The sequence below is a fragment of the Centrocercus urophasianus genome, unplaced genomic scaffold (assembly GCF_019232065.1).
Source record: "Centrocercus urophasianus isolate 14NV4802_14NV808 unplaced genomic scaffold, USGS_Curo_1.0 seq_39, whole genome shotgun sequence".
NCBI classification, from domain to species: domain Eukaryota; kingdom Metazoa; phylum Chordata; class Aves; order Galliformes; family Phasianidae; genus Centrocercus; species Centrocercus urophasianus.
Genome location: NW_024884966.1, coordinates 2,967,603 through 2,982,442, shown reverse-complemented (window position 1 = coordinate 2,982,442; position 14,840 = coordinate 2,967,603). Strand labels below are relative to the sequence as shown.

At 43.4% G+C, this 14,840-nt stretch overlaps 1 protein-coding gene across 8 annotated transcripts in view; it reads left to right on the top strand.

The window, feature by feature from the left end:
- PKHD1 (PKHD1 ciliary IPT domain containing fibrocystin/polyductin) overlaps positions 1-14,840 on the top strand; it is a 240,212-nt gene that overhangs the window by 209,596 nt on the left and 15,776 nt on the right. For 5 of the 8 annotated variants that reach the window (XM_042832731.1, XM_042832730.1, XM_042832736.1 and 2 more), the window contains 2 exons: positions 12,659-12,785; positions 13,667-13,754. In XM_042832731.1, the coding sequence (XP_042688665.1) occupies positions 12,659-12,785; positions 13,667-13,754 (215 nt within the window). Of the gene's footprint in view, positions 1-12,658; positions 12,786-13,666; positions 13,755-14,840 lie in introns of those variants that run through there. The other 3 variants (XM_042832732.1, XM_042832735.1, XM_042832740.1) reach the window with 3 other exon arrangements.

Sequence of the window (14,840 nt, the reverse complement as noted above, 5' to 3'; positions counted from 1 at the left end):
GGTAAAGCACATTAAAAAGTTTCCCTAACAGAGCTGTGGTGAAGTATTAACTAAAATCCTGACTCTGATCTAGCCAAATTATCATGACATTTTCTCGGTGCTCATGGATGTCTATGTAGTACAAAGCTGTCCATGATATTTTAATCCAGGAATGGATTTTATGCAAGTCTGCCATGAAATTATAAAGTAGTAGGTAAACTCAGTGATTTTTAAGAGTTCAAACTACTGAAGCCCTTAACTTCTTAACAATGAAATCTATGAGTGTTTATAAATGTCGTGCCAGAAATGTGCTGTGGTAGACAGTTATTGCCCTGAATCACTCTCAGGCCTAAAACTTAGAATCATAGAATCACCAAGGTTGGAAAAAACCTCTACAAGATCATCCAGTCCAACTGTTTACCTGTCACTAATAGTTCTCACTACACCATGTCTCTCAATACAACGTCCAAACGTTTCTTGAACACCTCCAGAGTCAGTGACTCCACCACTTCCCTGCACAGCCCATTTCAGCCCATCCCAGTGCCTGACCACCTTGATTTGTATGCTTTAATACATAAAGCCAGAAGAAAAAAAAAAATTGCATTTTCTAAGTACTGTACATACATATTTTCATACATAATACATAAAGTGCATGGAAGATGAGTTTCTGATGCAGGTGGTGAAGGAGACAATGAAGAGAGGTGTGCTTCTCAACCTTGTAGGGGCAAACAGGGAAGGGGTAGCTGGGAATTTGAAGGCTGTGGGCAGCCTTGGATGCAGCGACCATGAGATAGTGAAGGAAATGAAAAAAATAAAGCAATAAGTAGGATTGCAACCCTCAACATCAGAAGAGCCATTTTTGACCTCTTCAAGGACCTACTTGGAGGCATCCCATAGGTTAGAACATTGAAAGGGCCCAGAATTGGTTGACATTCAAGCATCCCTTCTTCCAAGCTCAAGATCCTTAAGAAATCAGCCAAAGGTGGCAGGAAACACACAGGGATGAGCAAGAAGATCATAGAAAAAAAAAACATGAATGGAAGAAGAATTCTATAGAATGTGGAAAAGTGGTCTGGCAACTTGGGAAGAATACAGAAATATTATCAGGGCCTACAGGAATGCCACAAAGAAGGCTAAGGCCCATTTGGAATTAATTCTAGCGGGGGGTCAAGGACAACAAAAAAGGCTTTTTTAAATATGTCAGTAGCAAAGTGATCACAAAGGAAAAAGTGCCCCATTGCTGAATGAGGTGTGTTCCCTGGCAACAGGATGCTGAGATGGCAGAAATACTGGATGTCTTCTTTGCTTCAGTCTCTACTGCTAAGTTTGCCCATGAGGAATCCCAGACCCTGGAGTTAGAGAGACAGTCTGGGGAAAGGAGGATTTTCACTTGGTCAAGGAGGATGTGGTCAGAGATGATCTAGGCAAAATCAATGCAAATAAATCCAGGGATCCTGAAGGGATGCACCCATGAATGCTGAGGGAGCTGGCAGAAGTGATTTCCCACTTTATCATCTTTGAAAAGTCATTGAGAATGGGAGATGTGCCTGCAGAGCCAATGCCACTCCAGTCTTTAAAAAGGTCGAGGAGTCAGGCACCTACAGCCTCAGCTCCACCTATGGGAATGTGATGGAGGAGCTTATTTTGGATGTTATCTCCTGGCAAGTGGAAGAAAAAGAGGTTATCAGTCAACACGGATTCACTAAGAGGAAATTATGTCAGGTGGATGGGGCCAGGCTCTTCTCAGCAATGCCCAGTGACAGAAAGACACAAACTGGAACATAGGAAGTTCCATACAAACATGAGGAAAATGTTTTTTCACTGTGAGAGTGGCAGCAATGGTATAGGCTGCCCAGAGAGGTTGTGGAGACTCCTTCTCTGGAGTTGTAACCTGCTGTAGGGAACATGCTTTAGCAAGGGATTGGATTGGAAAGGTCCCTTCTAACCCAATGATCCTGTGATTTCTATGATACATATATGCACATATGTGTGTGGGTAGGTACAGCATCAGGCCTGCATCTAATTTTAACAGAACTGTGCAGGACAGCCCTGCACTTGAGAATGATTTCCCAATGGGAACTACCTTTTGAGCTCTGTCAGGTAACTAGTTGTAGGTCAGTTTTGTCTGCAGTCATTTTTTATTGATATTCTGTGCCAAGGCTCAATCTCTGAAGGTGATTTTCTCCTCCACAGCCACAAACAGTCCTTTCTGTCCTTCCTTCCTCTGTCCTCATCTTGCTCCTTTGAGCCTTCCTGCAGCCTCTATTTGCAAACCCAGATGGCAGCCCTTATCTGCAGAGAGGGCTGAGAGGAGCAAGGCTGAGAGGGGAACAGACAGCAGTATATTTCAGCTTCAGATCCTGAATCTGTATTAAAAGCAGATGGGAAATATGAAAAAGGTAATATCCCATCTGCTTTTAATAGGGGACGTGGGATTTGATGCCTGGCAACCTTATTGTGTATGCTCTTGATATTGCATAATGTTATTTTTGATGTTGTGCACTACTGAGCCTTACCCAAGTATAAGCATATTCCATCTACAATAGAAAGAAATTGAATTTGTCTAAGACTTATTTTCTCTAATTAATACCATATCCTCTAACTTTCTACCACTGACCCCAGTACCATCCTGCTGTCTGTTGGTGATAGGAAGTGCTATTCACATGCTTAACTTTTCCACTAGGCTCAGTGTGGCTTACAGTAGTGGTGAAACCTCATTAGGGTTTGCTTCTCTGGGGACATAAGAGTCATTGTTTTGACTTGATCTGTTTTCTAAGTAGTACCATTTTTAGCACAAGTGGGAAATTGTTATCTGCAAGATAAACTAGGCCAAACTTTGAAGATACACAATGTTTTTTTTATCCAGCTTCACTATTTTCAATAGCATGCTTCTGTTGTGATGCAGGACACCACAAAATGTGGCAGCAAAATCTGTAGGAAGCTTTCCAGTCTGTGGTAGCAAATGTTATCCTTTATGCTATTACAAGACATGTTGTAGAGTGTGACATGTGATCTCTCATTCAGTCTGTTACTGATATCAGATCAAAAGGAGCAACAAGAGGAGCAACATGGGTTACAATGCAAGTCAGGAGCAAGCTGCAGTTTTTTGGGATAAGGTCACCAGAACGCTATTAGAAGTCTATAGGTTACTGAACACACTGTATAAGATAGAATCATCAAATCATTGAGGTTGGAAAAGACCTTTAGGATCACCAAGCCCAACCCCAATCCACTCCCACCATGCTCACTGCCCACAAACCTCAGTGCCACATTGAACACCTCCATGGATGGTGACCACATCACCTCTCTGGGAATCTGTGCCACTGCTTCACTGCTCTTTTGGAGAAGAAATGTTTTCTGTTATCCAGGCTGGCCCTCCTCTGGCACAATTTGAGGCCATCACCTCTTGTCACTGTGGGACATAAGCAGGGATCACCTAGAGGAGAGGATCACCCTGTTCTGTGTGCCAGGAAAGAAGATTTTCAGCTACATATTTTCAAGCAGAGATGACATTTTCATTGCACTGGAGATTGATCTACTGGTTGGCACTCGGGAAGCTGTTCCTATCTTTCTGCACTGGGCATGCTCTTTGAGCAGCAGTGATCAAAGCAGGGCCCTATGTTTTGTTATAAGGACAAGAGCAGGGCCAGCTTGCAGCTGCATACTCACCATCTCACTAAGGAAAGACCTGGGATGCATATTCAAGAGAATTCTAACTACCAAATGGGAGAACCAGCTCCACATCTACACACACATAGCCGTGTGGGCTCCTCTGCTGCGTTATTTATTGCTCCCCATCAGTCACAGCCTTTCTGGGATTACTCATGGCTGACATTTCTGATGCAATAAGGCCACAGATAACTCGTGAAATGAAATCAGGGCTTTCCTGTTGGGACATGTAATATCCCCACTGTCTATCTGTCTCTCTTTAGGCAGTACATGCTAGCACAGGCAAGGATAATGGGTCTGGGATTACAAGTCAGGATAAGTATACCTATGCATTTTTCTGTGGAAGGAAAAGAGAAATGTTTTCACCTCAGAGTGATGCAAAACCCAGTTGGGATTGAGCAAAATCTCAGATATTCACAGAAGCTGCACTCACACAGGGCCAGCCTTCCTGTGGCTTCAGACTTGTAGCTCCTCTTGCTTCTAGCCAACAACAAAAAGGCCATTGCTCAGCAGAGACTGCCTGCAGTTATCACATAACTTTCTCCTTCATTATATATCTGTGTTTAAATATCTGCTGCAATGTATTCACAGACAGGAATCTCTCTCTTGCAAAGTTTTCCTCATATCTGTATGTATATTAAAGTACAAGAGAGTACAGCAACAGAAATATGGGCAAATTTCTGTGGGTGTCTTTATACAGAATCAGAAATACAAAAGCCAGACAGTCTTCCAGATGCCATGTAGTCCCTATCCCCAAAGTGAAGCAGGAAACTCACTGATGCCTGATGGAACTTTAACATGTTGCATACGGAAATTTGCAGGCATTAATCTTCCCTTATTAAGAGCTATGTTTAGGGTAGCACGTGAAAGATAATGTCAATAAAGGAATTAACACTGATTGAGACTTGAGCAGTAAAAGTGAAGCAAATTGTCAAGGAACTGCTCATTCAGACAGCAGAACCAATCCAGCGAACTAAGGGAGAAGTCAGCACTCACTGCCTTATCACACAGCGTGCACACAAGCAGGCAGTGTTGGAGGTGCAAACTGCATTAATGCTGACACATCCTGACCCTGGCAACAAACTTTGTGCAGGTTTTAGGCTGGCTGTTGAGTGTAATTGCACGGAGCTTTAAGAAAGCTCTGGAATGGACTGCCCAGGGAGGTGGTGGAGTCACCGACACTGGGGATGTTCAAGGAAAGACTGGATGTTGTGTTGAGGGACGTGGTTTAGTAGGAGCTATTGGGAATAGGTGAACGGTTGGACTGGGTGATCTTTTAGGTCTTTTCCAACCTTGGTGATTCTGTGATTCTGTGAAAGGGGGGGGGACTGACAACTTTTTTTTTACTTGTGTGGGAATACTGTTTTCCCTCCCAGGTTGGGCAAGGCAGGATGCTAAAAGTCCTAACCCCAGAGCTGCAGCACTGGAGGCTCCAACAGGGCTTTATCTGGAGCACTCAGATGAAGTTAATTTGCTGTAAATATCTTGGGAACATTCCTCAAATACAAATAGCTGAGCCCCCTTTTTGGCCAACATCTCTTATCTTAGCTGGAAGCTTTCCTCAGTGTGCAAGAGCTCGCCATCCCCCAGCGAAGCTACTTAGGAAAGGAAGCTGAAGACAGCTGTGGCTGAACTGGGACCTGCTGGTCAGGCTGAAGAGTGAGAAGAGAATGAATGCCCAGGCAGTGGAAACAGGGACACGTACTGTGGGAAGAGTATCAGGAAGCAGCCAGGCTACATAGAGATGAGGTCAGGAAAGCCAGGGCCCAGCTTGAACTGAACTTGTGATGCTGAGAAGAATAAGAAAGGCTTCTACAGATGCCTCAACCAGAAAAGGGAAGTCCAGGAGTGTGTGCCCACCCTAGTGAGTGACACAGGCAAGATGGTAATAACAGACAAGGAGAAGGCTGAAGTACTTAACAACTTTTTTGCCTCGATCTCTGATAACTGCTCACCACACAGCCCTCAAATGTTTGCTTTGGTAGGATGGGGCTGGGGGAGCAACGTCCCTCCTACTATAAGTGAAGATTATGACCACCTGAGGAACATGAACATCCACAAGGTTGTGGGTCCCGATGACAGTGCATGTCCCTGTTCATTGCAGGGGAGTTAGGCTAGATGGTTTTTGAAGGTCCCTTCCAACTGTAAGGATTCTATGATTCTATTCAGCCATCTAGTTAAATTATGGAACACATGGATAAATTTACTGTGAAACCTATAAGGTTTCCAGTCAGAGGACTGGGATTCTGTAATGGGCTGTTGTAGGAGTGATGGCATGAGAAGCCTAATGGGATTAAAGTGGATGCTAACCACATATAAACGGTGTTATACCGTATAAAAAGTCATGATTGTATTGCGTTGTAGGAATCAAGATGAATTCCAGCTTTCTGTTCTTAATTCCTAACTCTTTTCAAACTGGTAAACAGCAGTTCAAGGATCTGCCAACAAGAGGTACACACCATGGAATCACAGAACCAGAGAGGTTGGAAAGGATCTCAGGGGATCAGCAAGTCCAACCTCTGCTGGAGCAGGTTTCCTGTGGGAGGTTGCCTATTTCAGACATATTTATGTGCAGGTTGCCTGTAGTGCACAGTACAGAAAATGGCTGGATACAGTGGTGTCTGTCCATAAAACTGAGTACTTGACTTGGGGGAAAAAGAAAATGGGGTCAGAGTAGTCTGTCCTTTTGTATGCAATCCTTGTGTAAAACCAGTGTTTCCCTTGGAAGTTTTCAAAGGAATCCCTGTAATATCCCTCTGGACGACAGTCATGGGGCTTGATGTTGCCACTCCAAATCAGATAATAACAGTTTTTCATCAGACTGGAATTCAAGTTTTACCCACACTGTAGCTGTGATGGAGACCAGAGCTTGCGGCAGCTGTAGACTTCCAAAAACCCATCAGCTCCTCTGAGAAGGGAGCAGGAGGGAAGAAGGGGGAAGGGAGAGCAGAGGTGAGGAAAGGTGAAGTTGGGAAGGACTCAGGAAAATGAGTGCTGCCGCTGTCAGCAAAGAGGCAGGTCTCTGTGAGAGGAAGAAGGGATTTATTGCCATACATTCTCTGCAACAATATGGATCTTTGAGGGTTTTTAATCATTTGAAAATAAAGGGGATCAGTCCAAAGGGAGACTTCACTGATTCTCTGCTTTTCTCCATGAGGCTATAGCTGTTGGGATCAGCTCAAGAGTACACCTGAGAGCCAGGAGGATACCTATCAGCTTTCTCAGAGACTGGAAAGAGACCTGATCCCAGGTCAGGCACTCTGTACTGGCTGCTTGGCTTACATCACACACCTATGTGATTTCCCCCTTAACCATTAATGGAGCCTGTGGTAAAATCTACTCCTCTGATGATTTCCATGGTGTGAATGCACAGCACAGCTAAGTCTCTGAGGGGTCCTTCCTGTCCCCATTCCGACTTGTTTAAGGCCTCTACTGGTAGAGCTGGGCTGGCGTGACATTACAGTGAGTGACAGCTGTGTTGGCCCTGAGGTCAATCTGTGTCACTGTCACATCATACTCTTGACATCGCATGGAAAAGGGAGACAAATTCTTCCACATGCTTTGTTAGCAGGAGCCTGGTGAGCAAAGGGTTAAGTGGCTTTGGTTTCTGTGTCTTTGTAGGGACGTGTGTACACATATATATATATATGGATATGGGTATATATATATACAGCCCTCAGTTTGGCTGTAGGACCTCGCGCCCGCAGGCCACAGTCACATTATCATCTGGAAATTGGATAACGACAGCACAATGACAAATCCAGGTTGCTTGCAATAAGGTGCTAATCCCTTTGCTTTAATATCGGAGCAGCGTGTAATGATGTTTGGACATCACTCCAGTTTACTGACGACCCCACTGGGGCCAGCAATAGAAGCGTACAACTGTCTAACAAGCCGTCAGGTGACCGCCGTCGTCAAAGCAACGGATGGTGCAATCTAATCTTCCCTCCATCCCTTCCAGCTCCCAATAAGGGCCAGATTATAGAAGTGGCCCATCAATGCTTGGTAACTCGAATCAATTAACGTTAATTCGCACAATGCTATGATGTATTGTGATCACTTTCATTTCAGAGAAGGGGGAAGAAATTGCTATAATTCACCTAAAATGAGGTTGTCTATGGTGCTGAGGTATTAATTGGGTGTCCATATTAAATGGAAAAGGAGCATGGTAGTGAAGGAAAAGTGGATGAGTGACTCTCTTGGCTGCTATTGACCTATCAGAAGAAGACAGTGCCCTTTTCCTTTGCTTTTATCTATTACAGTTTTCCCTATTGCGTGTCAAGTTGATGTATTATAAAAAATTCATTTGGTGACCTTTCACCCCCCTAGCAGATTAAACAATTTCACTGGGATGGCATCATTAACAGGGCCTTGCATTTAATGATGATTTCTCTAAAAGGCCACGGAGATTCGATTTTAAGCTAACAGATTTATTGCACTATTATAACATATCGTAAAAAACTGTACCACCTACGGTCTGGTTTTAGGATAGAAACTGTTTAAGAGTTTATGTGGAGCTTAAAGTGATATTACCTTGGGATATGCAGCAGCGGCGAAGCTCTGACCTCCGGCATGATGCTGCTTACATTCAATAAAAGACATTCCTCTGACAGAAAGCTTTGGGAGCGTGTTATGGAAGAGACCTGGGTTAGCTCCTCACCACGAGCAGATAGAGTTCTGAGCACAGGTATTTCCACTCAGCTCCAGCGATTAATGGAAGCTGCTAGTGAAGTTGGAGAGTGTTTCCCTTCTGTTGGATGGACTGGTTCTGAAGGGTCCTCTCATCCTACCATACCCTTGAGTGGACCCAGTAGGGTCCTCCTGCCTCTTTTTTTAGGATGACTTCTCATTGCTCCAGCCTGTAGGACCCTGCCAGTTGCCTCCACCAGGCAGCTGCTCACCTTCAGCTTTGGTGTCACTGGGATCATAAAGTGGAAAAGCTATCTGAGCAGGGAGGAAGGTTGTCCTAATGTGGGAGACATTTCTGGATGTTCCTGGGCCACTTTTTCAGAACTTGTTCAGTCTAACCAACTTATCTGATGCCTTCAACTGCCACAAAATATCGAGCTTCTAATGAAGGCATCTTTGCTTCAAGAAATGAATGCCCTCCACATGATTAGATAGGGAAGCATATTCCTCTTGCCCAGCCTTGCCCACAGAGCATAGCTCACTTTTTCTTACCCCAGTTCATCACCTAGCCAGGCCCCATTGCTATGTCTCCACATGCATTTAGGGGCTCAGGTTTTTGAATTTAGGTCTTACTGGCTCAGCCTACGTGTAACAAGAGAGACATCAGCAACCATGAGTCCTTTTCTGCTCAACAGCCCCACCCTCATAGATGGACATGATCAGTATAACTTTGTTTACTTGTTTATTAGGGAAAGCTGAAATCTGCTTTCCACTGTTGCTTCTGTTTTTGTCTGTGACATGGGAAATCATGGGAATCTGCTGAAACATCCAGCAGAAGGGGCCCAGGCACTTCGTGTATGGCCAACCTCATCACCATATGACAACAGAGGACACTCTCCAAAAGTCAAAGCTACTCACAGCCATTCCAGTGAATCTGCACCTCCTTTGCTGTATAGAAGTCCTCAGATTGTGTGCCTTTTCACTATAGCAGCATCTTCCTTGGCCCTGCCACCTCCTTTCAGGAACAAAATAAAAACCTCTTGGCTTTACCAAGCAATGCATCTTGATGTTATCAGTACCAAAAATTCTTCCCAAACTCCTTCCACTTTCAAAGGTGTACACTGATGCCAGGCTACTAGTACTGCAGGCATATCCAGACAGTAGTTTAATTAAATTGCCTGTGTTTATGAGTAAATTAAATATGCAAGGGAGCATGCTCTGTCAACAAGTTCAGATTATATGGATCAGCCCGTGTCCCTAAAATTAAATCCTTTCACACATCATTTCAGAGTAGCCCCGACCAAACTGCCTGGGGAGGAGTCTCTGACTGGCTTCTAAACCATCTGGGAGTTGTCTTAGGCTTTGTTGTTGGGCCAGGACCAGAGTCTGTGACGGGCTGTCAGTCTGTCATGCCTTGACACCTGCAGTAGATGCTCTAATTTGTAACATCTCTAACTTCCTTGCTACTGAACAATTGGACTTGGTGATCACAGAGGTCTTTACCCACCCAAATGATTCTATGATTCCAAGGAGCAGAGGCGTGCTTTCTTGCAGAGCCTCAGCATCTTCATTAGACCTCAGCCCTGATGGTAGAAGGTTTAGGAGCCTGACCCTGAGGTTACTGCTGACCTATGTATCTTGAGCAGTGCCTGCTTGCTTGCCGCCTTTAGGAGAGCTGCAAGGCACTGAGCAGCCGAGCTGCTTGCTGTCAAGTGCTGTCAGCAGGGAATTTCAGACCAGCCTGCTCCTTACCAATGAGACTTCAGGGTGGTGACAAAACAGCATGCTCTTCGTGTCCATCATGAGGAAGGCAGATTTCCTTGCTCCAGCCCTTCTGAGGCACAGCAATTTCCCATCTCCCAGAGGCAGAGCTGTGCCAAGAAAACCTATTTTCCTAGCAGCAGAAATCAACAGGGAAGCAGCTGGATGCTCTGGTCTTCCACACCAATACCCGAACACGGGAGAGTGACTAGCTGCACACAGGGCTGCACCCTGAGGCAGGGGCTCCCTCACAGCAGGAATAACGTCGGGCCATGTGGAATACAAATGCCATGGTCTGTGCTTGTGCTAGCTGGATTCACATCACCTGCAAACAAGCACCAGTTCTTAACCATGTCTGTATGTTACTTTTGTGCCTTTTTTGTTGTTGTTGTTATGGTTGGGTTCTTTTTGCATCTTCATCTCCCCTTCCCATCCCTTCCCTTTCCCTCCCAACCTCCCCTCCCCTCCCCTTCCCTTTTCCCTTCTTCCATTTGCTCTGTTTGGGGAGCAGGAATTTCTACTTCCTACTTCCTTGCAGCAGGCTTCCTTTACGTGCAACACAAACACCATTTTCCCATGCAGAGCCTAGAGTGCGGAGTTGAGGCATTTCATTCCAGCCTTTTTCCTGCTTTTTGGCAGTTTTAAAGAAACTGGGGAGAGAAACACAATGGGGTTTTTTGTTTGTTTATTTGTTTATTTGTTTTTGTTTTGTTTTGTTTTTCTTGCTTAAAAAGCCATGTCAAGATTCACTTAAACTTATCTGGACTCAGTTGGAATCAGAGAGCTCACAGAAGTTGCTGAACTCCACCATGTCAGGAGTGACTTGGTGTATTGTGCCTGAAGTGGGTTTAAGTTAAAATGCTGAATCCTCATTAATGAAGGAGGTAGAAAAGAGCACAGGTGAATGCCTTGGTGCCATTGACATGGATTTCCTATGTATCATCACCCTTCTGAATTTTCCACACTGAAAAAAAAAAGAAGAAAAAGAGCCAAGCCAAATGTTTTTTTTTTTTTAAATCATTGAGTCAGCTCTTGAGACTTCAGGTGTCATTAAAGCTTTAATAGCTAGGATGAGAGGGAATGGCCTCAAGTTGCTCCAGAGGAGGCTGAGGATGGATATTTGGAAAAATGTCTTAGATATTAGATATCTTAGGTATGAATATCTTAGATATTAGAAAATATTCAGTGATAATGCACTGTGAAGGGCTGCTCAGGGAGGTGGTGGAGTGAATGGTGATTCCTGGAGATGTTCAGGAGCCATACAGACCTGCTGCTAAGGGAATGGTTTAGTGGGAAAATATTAGTGGTAGGTGGATGGTTGGACTGGATGATCTTGGAGGTCTTTTCCAGCGTTGGTGATTCTGTGATTTTATTTGGTCTTCCAGTGTCCATTTTTTAGGCAGGTATTTTTCTTCAGCTGCAAGATAAGCAGTTTCTGCTTTGTGATGCATAGTAACACCCCCCACAAAAATCGAACCCTGAGTTAAACCTAAGGAAACTGATGTTCCATATATCTTCTGTTTGTAAACACCTTCCAGCAAGCTCTCGAGATGAATGAATGCCTTTCTTCCTTTCATTTCAGACAATATGAAGCCCCCAGTCGCTTCACGGCAATTGCAGATTAGAAGTATATACACATATACACATATATATGTAAAAGAGATACTAAATGACACAGAGCACCAAGAGAAGGAACGAAATGATGTAGGCTCAGAATAAAATGTTGATTCTGTATTCAAATGCAAAAGCCCTCTCCTGGGATTCTCTAAGTTAAATTTCAAGTCTTGAAAAACTGATGTCTTTCAATGGGGTGTCTGTATACTGCTGTATGTAGGTACACAGACTCCACAGATAATGAAAAGTAGTGCAGGAATTATGGGATGCAGAAATGCATTAAAGCACTGTAAGTGCTGTGCTTGTATAAAAGAACTGAATTTTTTTTTAGGGGAGCTCAAAGATACTTTCTGGAAGCGGTTCTGCTGGACAGGAAGTATTTGCAGCCTGCATCATTCTCAGTGCAATGGGACAGAGATTTTGGGGGCCATGGTATTACAATTCTCAGTTCATAATTTCCTTGTCTACTGCATGGGAAGAGCCATTTATTTTTTACGTTTCTCAATTTTCCTTCTGCAAACTGAGGATAGGAACAAAGAGATCATTTATTAATTCGGTATTGTCTCTTCAAAATGATGCTTGTTTCACAGTTCCATGCATGCTGCTCTCATCCGATGAATTGAAGTGCCACCATAAGGTTAATCAGTAATTTTTTAGTGCTACTCACAACAGACATGGAGTATTGACTCATAGAATCATAGAATATTTGGGGTTGGAAGGGACCCTTAAGATCATCCAGTTCCAACCCCCTGCTGTAGGCAGGGACACCTCCCTCTAGACCACATTGCTCACAGCCCCATCCAGCCTGGATTTGACTGAATGGGTCTTTGAACAACCTGGTTTATGGACTTTTCTATGCAGACAGCACAGTAAAACGTTCTGAGAACAGAAAGTGCCATAGCTCTGTTAATTACCTCTTGGATTAGCTTTAGGTATAAATAGCAGCAATTTTCTGATTTATTTATTTCTTTGTTTGTTTACTTCTGCATGTGAAACAAAATGGAAGCAGACAGCACCTAGGAACTTGTTTGTATGTGAGGCCCTATAGCATCTCTGTTCACGTGCAGCCTTCAGATGGAGAAACTGAAAAGCAGCTTCCTGTACAGCCGCAAATTGTTTTCCTGGATAAGAAGGTAGGATTTGCCCCTTTGTGAGTGGACATTTTTATTCATACTGTATGATTTTGACATTTCCAAGCAATCCAGAAGCTATGATATTGACCGAAGTACAGCGTAGAATAGCTGTACAAATACATATGACAAAGGATTGCATAAATAAGCAAACATTGCTATTGTGAGATGTCTTTCTCAGCTTTTTCCTGTGAGTGTTAGATCTGTGTTGTAGAATCAGTCGTGTGCAGTTTTCTGACGTGGTGCTGATGCTCAGAGGATATCTTTGAGGAATGAGAGACCTTCAAAACAGTTATGAAGACTGACATTCTCACCTGGATGGGGCTCTGAGCATCTAATGGAGCTGTAGGTGTCCCTGTCCATTGAAGGGTGGTTTACCTCCTTCATGATCTCTTCAAACCCTAGCGATTCAATGATTCTGTGATCACAGAGAATGTCTGATGGTGCCTCCTGGTCTGGCCAAGCAAGTCTGCACAATGCATAGCAGTGCTTTGTAGAGGTCAGCATATCTAGAACGTGCTTGGCTGTTTATGTGATGCAGCACAGCCATGCCAGAGGTACCAACACAAGTCTTGGAAGCAGTAGACTAGGCCCAGTGAGTCCTTCACTGTTGGTAAATTGCTACTCTTTTACAGTAAAGCTGGCTCTGGATCTCCATTCAACATGAGACTTGTTTTACAACTGTTAGGCATGAGACTTCAGCTTCTTTCTGTTTGTCTTCAGTCCTCTACACATACTCATCTTATGCTTTGGGCTGTGCAATATGCTGCTCAGCCTGCAGCTGCTGTAGCAGGAGTTTTCTACTATTAGAATGAACTTAGAAGCCATGATTATGTCAAAGTTATCTACTTAGCTTAATTCTTCTGTTTTGTTTTTCTTCCCAGGGTCGAAGAATTGACACACTGGGGCCTCCCTCAGAACCCTGGGTTGTTTCAGCTCACCTCAAGGGGTCCTCTGAGGCTGTCCTAAAAGGTTTGGAAGTGTTTTCTTATGGCAGGAATTATAGCAAAGCAATTATGGGAAGTGATGCTGACGAATTTATGGTGAAATCTTCACAGAAGAGGATTGGGTTTGAAAGTTAGCCTCAATGATAAAAAAAAAACCCAACAGAATGTTGAATTGGAAGAGGTTGTGTGGATTTCCAGGTTATGTCTCTGTACAAAGTGTTTTTGTACTCTGGCAACTTAAAGGGAGTGAATCCAATAGTTTATCTTGAAAAGATGTAACTTAGATCAAAAAAATGAACAAATGGAGAATTAGAAATCCCAATACCTGATTTTCAGCTAATGTTAATTAGGGTAATTTCCTCAGAGTCAATGACAATCTGTTTGTCCTAGAAAATGTTCAGGCCAAGTACAGACAGAAACAACTGCCTATTGTTTTTAATTAGCATACTTCAATGTGAAAATGTTTTTCATGAGGGATTTAAATGTTTCCCTTCTGGTCCTCATTTATCAAAAGACCTGAACTCATGATTAACTCTAAGCATGTGAGTATTTCCCTTGAGGTTATTGAGACTATGAACATGCTCAGATATAGATCCTTGTTTAAGAACAGTGCTGAACTGAAAACCTGTGGATGATCATATGCTTGTAAACTAGAAAATGGAAATGAAATCGATTATAAAGCATCATAATGTTAATTGCTAAAACCTTTAAATGTAAGCAAACGGTGTGCATGCTGAATACTGAATCTTCCTAATATCAGTAAGGAATTGTTTGTAATAATAAGGACATATGTGTGTTAACTCTGATTTAAAAATTAACATTTGGAGAAGATAAGTGTTTCTCATGCCATAGATCAGAATTCTAACCCTTTGGGCCCAGTTCATGTTTTTGTTAATTAGAAACAGCTCTCCTACCTTGTCAAAAGTTCTGGGTTTTCAGGATGGAAAATCCTTTAGTCTTTTCTGATGCTTTTCATGCCTTCTTAGGGAATCTGGACTAATCTAAATCTGAATGTTGAGTTAGCTACTGACCAACAGTGAGGGAAGGAAGGAAGGAAGGAAGGAAGGAAGGAAGGAAGGAAGGAAGGAAGGAAGGAAGGAAGGAAGGAAGG